This window comes from Asparagus officinalis, chromosome 2, assembly GCF_001876935.1.
Source record: "Asparagus officinalis chromosome 2, Aspof.V1, whole genome shotgun sequence".
Classification (NCBI taxonomy): Eukaryota; Viridiplantae; Streptophyta; class Magnoliopsida; order Asparagales; family Asparagaceae; genus Asparagus; species Asparagus officinalis.
In genome coordinates, this window is record NC_033795.1 from 8,362,929 (window position 1) to 8,374,912 (window position 11,984).

The 11,984-nt window shown below is 33.8% G+C and overlaps 1 protein-coding gene across 1 annotated transcript; it reads right to left on the reverse strand.

Moving 5' to 3' along the window:
* Nucleotides 3,683–9,576, reverse strand: LOC109830782. The gene is made up of 4 exons (XM_020398150.1): nucleotides 9,505–9,576; nucleotides 6,946–7,099; nucleotides 5,513–5,854; nucleotides 3,683–4,109 (listed from the first exon to the last, which is right to left on the reverse strand). The coding sequence occupies exons 1-4, from the start codon at nucleotides 9,574–9,576 to the stop codon at nucleotides 4,030–4,032; spliced, it is 648 nt and encodes a 215-aa protein (XP_020253739.1). The 3' UTR covers nucleotides 3,683–4,029.

Below are 11,984 nucleotides of genomic sequence, written 5' to 3' on the forward strand. Positions count from 1 at the left end.
GTGATGTGTCAGCCCCCAGGAGCTGACACATCACATGTCCCCCTATTTTGGGGTTTCTGAGGGAACAATTTTTCAAAACAGGCCCATTTAGTTTTTTATTTTTTAAAATCTACCGATTTTTCTTTTATTTATCAAAACCGACCCGATTTTGTGATTAGCAGGCTAATTATCATCCTAAATAGTCGGGGTTGCCAACCCCGACTATTTAGGATAGTGTTAAACCCTAATTAAAGGCCTTAAACCCTAAAAATTAATGTCCTAAATAGTCGGGGTTGGCAACCCCGACTATTTAGGATAGTAATTAAACCGTTAATCACAAAATCGGGTCGGTTTTGATAAATAAAAGAAAAAACAGTCGATTTTGAAAAATAAAAATCTAAATGAGGCTGTTTTGAAAATTTGTTCTTTCTGAGGAGTTTTCCTTAGCAAAATTGTCTGTTTTACTAATTATTTAACAAAAATGTTTTTTTTTTAATTCTTTATTTATTTATGATCCCAGCTCGTCCTTACCTCTTAAACTATTAGATTTATCTTTGCTTATCTCTGAACTATTTTTAGCGTTTTTATACCCACTGAAGTATTGAATTTGTTGCCTTTTTATGCCTTAAACTATTTTGGTCCAAGATATTCACTGAGCCACTAAAACTATTTTGGTCCAAGATTATTCACTGAGCCACTACTTTTTCTCTTGTAATTTTATTGAAAATACCTACTGAATAATGTCAAGAAAACCCCCTTCAACTTTTAATTTTTGTCAAAAAGACCCCTAAAATATAAACCACGGTTTTCATTGGCAGAAAATATCTCATTATCTAATTTTACTCACTCATGTAAAATATGCAGTTAACAACATTGAGGGACTCTTTTGTGTGATGTTGAAAGTTAAAGGGGTTTCTGATAACCCCAACCTATTTGGAAATTTAATCTCATAAAACAACGTCTTTCAAACTTAATTGCAAAAACCGACCTGGTTTCAGCCTTGGCGCTGAAACCCGCTGAAACCAGGTCGGTTTTTGTGAAAATACTTCGGAAACTTCACGGGAGTTGAACTCCCGTGAAGTTTAGCAAAAATGCTAAACTTCACTCAAGTTTCGCAGTTCAAAAAAAAAATTGAACTACGAAACTTCACGAGAGTTCAACTCCCGTGAAGTTTAGCAGTTTTACTAAACTTCACGGGAGTTCAACTCCCGTGAAGTTTCGGATAAATTTTTTTAAAAACCGACCTGGTTTCAGCTTCAGGGTTGAAACCAGGTCGGTTTGTGAAATTTTTTGCAAAAACGATCATTTTTTGAAAATAAATAGTAAAAGAGGTTGGTTTTGAAAATTTGTCCTATCCTAAAATTATAGGAGTTGAATCAAACCAACCCCTTATTTGATCTATACCCGTATTTATGAGGAAGAAAGAGGAAGTTCAAAACGTTACATACGCTGGGAAGCGTGTAGCTCCATAACCGATGTTGGGACTGTTGCAATAATGGCCATGGTAGTATAGTTACGAGGTCGTTTGAGTCGGTCAAAATACCCAAATAATTATGTCTATTTTATTGTTTTAGTACGCAAAACTTCTAAATTTCTAATTAGTAATTTGGTGGCGGTTGCTTCTATTTTCTAACGTCAAAGAGAATCTCAACAGTTGCCCGTTGTTTTTTGCATATCAACGCTATAGATAGGGCTGTCCAAAACAGCCCGCGCCCGGCCCGGAGCCCGGAAACCCGGGCCAAGTCCGGCTTCGGACCGGGTCCGGACCGGCTCTTTACGCTGGTCTGGCCGGGTCTGGATTAATTTTTTATTTTTTAATGTATATATTATATGTATAATATATGTATATATATATATATAATATGTATAATATATGTATTATAATATATTTTATATATGTATATTATATAATATATTCTATTATGTATAATATGTCTATGATTGTGTGTATATATACTCTCTCTAGTATATAAGTATATATATAAGTATACTCTTTATATAAGTAATATATATAAGTATATATAGTATATTTCTCTAAAAAAATATATATATAAAGTATATATATAGAATACTCTCTCTTATATATGTATAATTGTATGTATGTAGTGTATATATACTCTCTCTCTTAGTATATAATGTATGTATAAGTATACTCTCTCTTATATAGAGTATATATAAGTATACACTCTCTTATATATGTATAATATATGTGTATATATATATCATATATATATATATATATATATATATATATATTAGGAGAGAGAGAGAGAACGGAAGCAGCGTAGGAAATTTCCTACCTGGCAAGTGTATGACATGTGAGCCCACACACCGATCGTGATAGTAGGGGCTCACTATGTCATACCACTTGCAGCGTAGAAATTCCTACGCTGCCAGCTCACTCCCGTTTTCCATCATATATATATATATATATATATATATATATATATAATATATATATATATATATATATATATATATATACTCTCTCTCTCTCTTAGGTTATATGTATATATAAGTATAGCTCTCCTCTTATATATGTGTGTGTATATACTCTCTCTCTTAGTATATAAGTATATATAAGTATAGTATATTACAACAGCTACTTCTTCCCCATTGGCCCAACGGGCAACGGCTACTTATGCGATTCTCTCTCTCTCAAATTATAACTTATAAATATATACAATATATTTACATAGAATATATGTATATATAACATATATATAGTTACATAATAATTTGGAAGTATATACTAATACATAATTATATAAAATATAATAATAATAAACTAATTTTTAGCATTTTTTTATCAAAAGAAAAAAGAAAGAAAAGAAATTTAAAAAACCTAGTTGGGATGTACTTATCTATTGTGATGCGATAAATTTTAAAATAAATTTATACTTGTAATTTATAAATGATTTATTAATTATTAATAAAGAATTTATTTTTATAATTTTTTATTTGTAATTTATGTTATTTTAAGTGATTAATAAAATTATTGTTTTTTATTATTTTTTGTCTTTTTTTATAATTTAAATTTAAATAAAATTTAAAAAAATTGATAAAAAATTTAAAAAAAGAAAAAAAACCTGGCCGGCCCGGGTACCTGGATCCGGGCTCCGGTTTTGCCCGGCCCGGGCCCGGATTTCCGGGCCGGGCCGGGCTGGCCCGGATGTACAGGCCTAGCTATAGACCAAATTAAACTCAGTGCATATCAACAGAAGATTTTGCTAATATCTTTTAACAATGGCACGATGCTATTATAAGACAGTGATGCTAGAGACAAGAGCTCTAACGCTTACATCATACACACACAGGCGAAGACAACAATAAATAAGTGATCCATAATGAAGACATACCCACAAGAGGAAAAGTATTCACTTGATTTATGCTATTATTAGAGATGAATGGTGTCATTTGGACCGCAATTGGTTAGCATTTGGCTCCAAATAAAGCTCTTGAAGCTCACGCATCTACTTTGTTTTTTCGTCGAGTCTCTCACTAAAACAGATAATGTGAGTGTTTTTATACCCGCATGGTCCCTTGTTGAGCTAACTTCGAAACGTGTTGTCTTGGGATAATGGAGAGAATTAGGACCATTTTTCAACTACCACAAAATGTTGGGACAATTAACTCAGTTGTGATCAGAAACAAAACATAGCAATCGCCATAAAAATACTCATAAACAGTTAACATGCCAAAAAGAAGGCAGATGAAGAATTATTATTATTATTATTATTTGAACAAATACATTTATTCACTCATTTGTCGAAACAATATAATCATACTCGTATATAGTTAACAATGCAAGCTACACATCTCACATTAGTCCAGTCTCAGAGCTACCGAGCAACTCTGATGAATCTTTCTCTCCATTTCTACAGTTGACGTTATATTCCGGCCAGTCTTTTCCAGCAAAAAATTCCGCATCTCAAGGTCCTCGAGGCATCAGTAGAGAATCCGCTCAGCAAAAGTTGAAATCCAGCGCAGTGTTTGATTCTCTTGTATAAGTTCTTCAGGTAAGTTGTTTGATGAATTGAAGAAGCTACCTCAGCTGCATAATCTAACGGTACATGCCACTGCTTGAGCCCAATATTTCAGCCTTGCTTTAACTTCCTCGGGATGGTCCCCTGTATATAAAAGTATCAGGTTAGAGACATGACGCTTCGATCATAAAGTTTCCTCAAGCACTGGTAAAAGTCTTCTCTCAGTTCACAGCAAACAGGAGAGACATAGGTCATAAAAGATACTAGTGAAAGATTAGGTGATTTCCCTTTTAGGCAAATTTAAAGCAATGCAACAATACGCATAGTACACTTTTGAAAAGTGGTATTGTTTAAAATTATGCCTTTGATCATTCAAGGTCAATTAAACCTTGATATAGCGGATAGCCGAAACAAAAGATGAAACCAATTAAATTGATGCTGAACCATAACTTGTAAGCGCGGATTCGATAGAGATGATTCATTTGGATAAGTTGTATAAGTAAGAGGGTAACTCTCTGAAAAGGGCATACAGCTTGTAGACAACCAGTAGGTCTAATACTGATGTTCTAGTTAACTATATAAAGGCAAAATCGCAAATTTCACGAGATGTTATATTGGTTATCAAGCTTTCTATCAACAACAACATGAAGGCAATATTTGGAGGTTCAAAATATATAAGTTGAAGATGTTTGGAACTGAGAAACATAAGTGATCAATCATTAAACAGGCTATGGCGACCTTTAATCGATAATAAAGAAGATCACAGGTTTAAGGGCAAAGTTAGATACAAGTTGTTGTCAAGCACCGTGGAATCCAACTTAAGCCAGTAACGTACAGGAGATAAAATTCCTCGGAGAACCATCTCTGCTCAATAATTCTTCTGCTACATAAAATAAAACCCACTAAAATTCTATCAAGGAATCAGAATATTGCTCCTCACACAGGGTAAAGTTTTCCAAGATGAAAGTAAGGAATTATTACAATCCGGCTTCAATTGGCAACAAGTGTCCCAAAAGCATAGTATATCATAGGCTAACAACAAATATGTTAATGGTTACAAACAAAATCCCTACTTTGCTCTTTACAAACACAAAATTAAAATGAAAAGAGAGAAAATAAGAAATAAAAACTCCTTAGCATAGATTAGCTGGTTTATTCTGGCAGAAATAATTCTTTTTTAACCGTTAGAAGTCAGACCAAATTGAAGCCAACAATTTTACAGTTTAAACAGAATTCAAAGAACTTCTTGATCCAATTAGTACTTTCAATATGAATGAAGCAGCAACAAGTTTAAATTTTTTTACTTTATTATCACATTTCAAAGTCTAAAATTATACAGTAACAAAAATCCTTCAGATCTCAACTAAAGCTTCTATACAGACTTCAATTGAGATCTACTGCGCTATAAGATGTCAAAAATGTTGCTTTTGAGAGAACTAGCTGTCAAACTTAACATGAGAGACTTTCTATTGCATAAAAAAAACTTTTTTTTAACTTCAAATTTCAATCCAAAACACTAAAAATAACAAAAAGATTCGAAATCTCACCGGGACTCGAGATCTTCCAATTAGCAATCGGAGCGCCGGAGCTCGTCTCCGCCGCCTCCTCATCCACCGCCGTCCGCTGCTGCTGCTCGTCCATATACCTCTGGCTTATCGAGTAACACAATTCTAGCGCCGGCAAAGTACTACAAAGCTCAGGGATCTCCTCGTAACTGAACCCAAACCCTAGATCCAGGCACCCCTTCAACTCCTCCAGATCCTCGTCGGTCAGGCTCTTCGTCCTCCCAACGACGGAATCTCCGCCGTCGGATCCCTGATCGCCGCCGCCGTCGGAGGTTTCCACGTATCCCTCCTGCTCCGCCGTGGCCACGGCGGTGATTCGAAGCCCTGTCCTTGAGAATGCAGCTTATGATTCTTTTTGGAGAAATTAGGGTTAGGGTTTGAGCTGGCGGAGATTTCTTCCATTGGATTTTTCCTTCTTTTTTTACTTTCCTTTTAGCTCTGGTTTTGGGGGTAGTTTCTCGTTGGAGGGGAAGGGGGGTTTTTATACGATAAAAGATGGAGAGAGAAGTGGGGACCATTGTATGTGAGAATGGGTGATGACATGGCATCACGAGCTATGTATGTATATGAAGGGTAAATTTCACATCACCCCCCGCGATTTGGGATGATCTGTTCAGAGCCCTCTAGAACTTCGAAAATTAATTGATATCCCCCTAAATGTCAGGGAATTTCACAAACCTGCTCTAGACTTTCAAAAAAAAAAAAAATCACCGCCTGAATTTTTTGGTAACCTTTGTTCTTGTTTTTATTCGGAAAAGGAATGGAGGAAAATGGGAAAATAAATGGAAGGTGCTCTGTTACGGTTCAGGACCATGATCCGCTTGGATTGTAATCCAAGTGGGCTATAATGTAGATGTCTTTAAATTAAATTTAGTGGGTTATAATTCATTTTTAATAGTAGAGTGCTTAGCAAATGGGTGGATTGTAATTAATCATTGTCGTCTAACTGAGAAAAATATGGGATTGATTGTGAGTTATTAACTTGATACATTGTACCTTATGAAATCACAAGCGGTATAATTGGCTTTTACTTGTTGAAACCTCATGACTTATAATCAATTAAAAATAAAAGTAAATTCTAAGCCAAAATAAGTCAATTGTCAAGTATTTTATGAACCATTTTGATTATTTGTCATGCTTTGAGAGGGGTTTTTCCCTTTTTTTTTGAAAAAGTATTTTAATTTCTGGAATTTTCAAATTTTAGGGGGTATTGTGAAACCCTCAAAGTTTAGAAGGGCATCGCCTTAAGTTCCATAGTGCGGGGGTTATTCCTTTCCTTTCGTGATTTCATATGCAAAAATGACCGAGATAGATATGGTGGGGTACCAAGGAATTGAACAACGGGCCCCACTATAAGATAGATGACGTGGACGACAAGTAACCCGTGGAGTCGCAGAGTGGCACTACAGGCACACCTTGTGCCACACCCTCAGCCACACTCCCCTCTCTCTCTGCTACAGTAACCGGGCCCACTGTGGGCCCGGTTACTGTAGCAGAGAGAGAGGGGAGTGTGGCTGAGGGTGTGGCACAAGGTGTGCCTGTATCATTTTTGTTCGATGGAGAGGTTGCCTAACGAGACAAAAGATGACGCGGACAAGCAATTCAATGATTACCAATTCAATATTTACACTTTACAGGCCGCATATGTTTCGGTCCGAATCGGATCCGGGTCCGAAACCGACAAAATTATATGGGTCCATAATCCATTTATTCTAGAAATTTATGGTAAGACCCTATGACTCGTAGATTTCAGCCTTTCTTTGCGTTAAGGGGGTGTTTGGTTCAATTTCTAGAAATTATAGGAAATGTTTTCCATCTAAAATATGATTTCCTTATATTTCTTAAAAAAATTATATGAAAAGTTTTAAGAAATAAAAAAGTACCAATTTTCTTGTTTTTTGTAATTTGCTTGTTTGGTTCAAAACAAGAAAATAGCTCATAACTTTATAGAAAATAACAAGAATTGGTAGGTTTTTAATTAAATATGGTATGTGTCAGATTTCTGGTGATTTCCTCTCATTTTGAGAGGAAATTGCTTTTTGTAAAATTTGGTAGGTTTTGATATTTTATAGAAAATATTTCTGTAATTTTTTTGTTGAACCAAACACAATTTACAGAAATCTCTGGAAAACTTTTAATTATAAATTTGCCATTGTCAGATGTTTTAAGAAAAGTTTTCTCAAAAAGTGTGCAACCAAACAGCCCCTAAGTCCACAAATTTGTTCTTGACAAAAGGAGAATTTTGTGAAGCCTCTCAACTACTTTTACAGTTTTCAAAGATTTAGCAATAATTTACATTTTCACTAACTATTTTCTCAAAAATAAATATATTTCCGTTTATTACTTCAAAAACCTCATGGGACAGGAATTGTATAGTCTTTTGAAGTACATATATCCACTGAGGAGTTTTATTAATGATCGAATGCATATTTCATGTGAATGAAAAAGTCAAATATGATCCTATCCGTATAATATGTATATCTTATTTTCTCTCACATTTAATCCTACAAATTTGCATAGTGTATATTGATACTCTGCTGTCCAATGTTTCACTATGGGAGCATAGGAGATTTGTAGGGGAAACTTACTTAAAAAAATGCTTTTTTATAAATAGTATAAAATTCTCCATCTTTGTTTTAAAAAACAATTCCCTGTACGTCAAGAAACGGCATCGTTCTTTTCTTTCAATGAAAAACAAAATTAAATCCTACACCCTAATACCTAAATTTGTTCTACCAGTCGCAATAGTCGATCTAGGATTTCTAGAAAGCAGTGTCACCACATAATTAATGTTTGAAAATTACAATTATTCTCGACGAGTTTTCATATTTTGAAACGTTATTAACATCATCAAATACATTTTTCTCAATACATTGCAATAGTATAATTGTCTAACTATAATTTAAATCAGTCTCGAACGCAAACTATATCACGTATCAAGGTAATTATTTGATCTTTAACCTTATTATACTGATGACTAATAAATTTTAAAAAAGAGATGACACGTTTGCAAATACTTCAATATTAAATCTGAACAACCAGAACTTAGAATCGTTGAGTGGCCATCATGTTTAGAAGATATAACTTAAAACTCTACTTGATGTCCCATAAGATGACATCATAATTTGGCTCTTTATATTGTTTTTTTTTTCACTTAATTTAGATGTTAAACCCACCCAACATGTTAAGGAGTCCCTGGGCAAAGTGGTGTCACGTGACACCACTTTGCCTCATTTGGATCAGCCATTGACAAGTTGGACATCGATCACGATACTGAAATTATAAAAAATATAGCATATATACCTGTTACGCATCTCCCCTTTTATTCAAAATTAAAAGTCATTCTTTTTACTTGGATATCATTGCCCAAGGCAAAAGGTGTGACAGCTCCTAATTTGTTGGACCTCATACACTACTCAAGTGGAGAAAATGATTCTCCCTGCATGGCCAGTTATTTCTTTCACTCAATCTTGTGCTCATAAAATTCCAACGATATAGAATCGAATAATTTGAGGCTAGAGTTTGGTTCTGGATTCACGTAGCTTTCTTTTGGATGGGGAAAAGAAGAAGGATAATACGTGAGGTTGAGAAAGAGCTTCACAATTTGTGTTTACAAAAAATGATGACATCTCATTTTCAAATGTCCCAAGGTGCGGATTAATTAATTTGGCTCTCATCAACTGGCGTGCTATCTCTTTTACTACAATTTTCCAAGTATTGTTAGATGAACCTATATATAATGTGTTAACATATTGCAGAGCTGACAATGTTGGAACCACATAACAACATGCCATGTATTTCTTCATGATAGTTGTGATCCAAATGAATATATATATACCTAATATCATATCTCCCATGCATTTTAATATGATGAGTGCCTAAAAAAGTTGAATAAATAATTTGCTATTTTCTTTTTAAAAATTAAGGTCATAAGCTAATCCTGAATCTAGAACTTGTACAACTAAACCTCTCACCTGATTAGTGAGATAAGCCTCATCCAACATGTAGAACATAACTATTTGCGTTGATTCGGACAACATAACCATATAGCCTAAATTATAATCTTCTAAAGAAAGAAGAAAAATATTCAAGTTTCTCTCATTACTATACAGTGTTTATGCATGCTAAATTAATAGGCTAAACAATTAAATAAGACATCACAAACCTCTAAACTTTTCAAATCAAATCAAATTTAATTACTCAAAAGCATGATACGTGGAAAGTTTAAAGTCCTTTTTCGCCAACTTAATCGTCAATATTGAGGATTATAAAAGTTTAAAATTTTATATATATATATATATATATATATATATATATATTATATATATTATATATATAAATAGAGGAGAGAGAGAGAGAGAGAGAGAGCAGAGAGAGAGGAGAAGTAGAACTTATGTCAGCTTAAGTGGATAGCAAGTCTTTGTCTACCAAAGTTTCTATCCACTCATTCTCATCCGCTCTCTATACACACACACACACAAACACACAATTTGTGTTTGGTAGTGCATGAGATGTCTTATTCTCATCCACTCGCTAACTCATATGAATGTGGTCCCGCGTTTAAATAAGTGGATGGAAATGAACCACCTCACTATCAAGCACAAAAACTTATCGTAATCTTTGAGTTATATTTGTATTAAAAGCGTAATTGGCTATAGTGTACAAAAGGGGGATGAAGCAACAATAGCCATAATAATTATGAAAAAAACATATTACATTAGTATGAGTGCTCCAAAAAAGTTTGGTGGCTGGTCATGCTACATTTGGTCAGAGATTCACACTTCCAGCAGACATGATTGTGAAGTGCCCTGGATTAATTAATTGTCACTCTAAGTATGGATCCAAAACATAATTTGGTTTTGGCATCAATATATATAACTGGGGTTCATGCTGTCTCTTGTTGTCCTAACCTTTTGCGAATGGTGGGGATACCACTGATCTCACCCTTAATTTACGGAAGAGATCATACTAATGGTTAAGAAGTTTGGTGGATGTCAACTTAAGTTGACACAAGTTTTCTTCTATATATATATATATATATATATGAATTTTGGAAACATTTGAAAATTTTTACTGACTGTGTTAATAAAATGGTGCCGGGGCATGAGCGAAAATTATCCAAAACACGTGACTTGTTTATCCTATCTTCTAATGTGTATAATAGTTTAATGAAAAGTTTATGACAATTTTCTTTGGCACTTTTGTGGGGAACGCACCAAAGTACAACATGATAGTTTCTGAAATATTGTATCTTAGTAATAATGAAAATAATTCATCTAGAAAAATCTTTTATGCCGCTATATTTTACCGAAAATTAAAAGTACCATACATGCCTACGGCTAGCGCATGCAATTTAGAGTGTCACATAATTAAGCAAAAAAAACAAAGGGATTCATATAATTAGTTAAGACTCCAGATCGAATCGCTTCATTGCCATGATCAACATCTAAGGCTCTAAGCTAACCTTTCATTATAAGGAAAAAAGCGAGGGAAAAGAATATGCTTAAACTCCTAAGGTAGTTAAGCAGATGGAGTGGATGTCATTATTATAGTTCATCTTTAATTATACTTTTTGGGTGATTAGTTTGGGACATAATATGACACCAGACTATCTATTTCATGCTAACCACAACGTTAGCATAATATGTCCCCTTCACGATCCGGACCCCCACTTAAAAAAGTAGAGGAAAAGAAACAATTAAAATATATAAAGGAACTTCACCTGATAATTATAACTTCATTTCATCCCCCAAGCTGTTAATTCCTTTTTTTATGTAGTTATTTATCAGTTGATAATTAAATTAACCAAGTTGTTGCAAGGGACTTTTCACAGTTTATAACATTATGAGGATGTTTGAGAAGCTTATTTTTTGGTAAAAGCAGGTTTTCACAGTTTGCCCTTCTTACTACAACAAAATTGATAAATTATGATATGTTTTTTATCTCTACGCGACACCTTTTCGTGTTGCGCAAATAGAGCGCGACAAATACAAAAAACATGGTTAGGGAATGTTTGTTTCACCAAAATTTTTTGGCATTTGGTATGTATTACAAGTTTTGGGATCAAAAAGTGAGTTTTTTTTGTATTTTGGGATTCCATATATGGTGTTTGTTTTAAGAAATTTTTTAGAATATTGAATCTCAAAAGTACAAAAAGTACACAGTTTTTAGAATTTGTCAAACAAATCCTCTCAATTGGAGAGGATTTTGACAAATCTCGTAAATGAGTGTGCTTACCATCTCAATTGGAGAGGATTTGACAAATCCCAAATTTATTTTTTTGTGGGGGTAACCTCACCAAGATAATATATTCATCATATTGCAAAAAATTGACATTTAGTAATGCTACAATTTGAGCTTAAAACAATCAAAATATTATAAATTGTAGTATCCAAAATCCAAAAATATTAATGAAACAAACAACATTTTAGAATTCTCAATCCATAACAAAACA

What these genes read in the sequence shown, in the direction of transcription:
- LOC109830782 (XM_020398150.1), bottom strand. Translation starts at nt 9,576, where the DNA reads ATGGTTATGTTGTCCGAATCAACGCAAATAGTTATGTTCTACATGTTG. An exon ending in GGCTGAGGGTGTGGCACAAG is followed by an intron (nt 5,855 to 6,945) that starts GTGTGCCTGTAG and finishes TCTCAAGGACAG; the next exon opens with GGCTTCGAATCACCGCCGTG. An exon ending in TTGGAAGATCTCGAGTCCCG is followed by an intron (nt 4,110 to 5,512) that starts GTGAGATTTCGA and finishes TTTTATATACAG; the next exon opens with GGGACCATCCCGAGGAAGTT.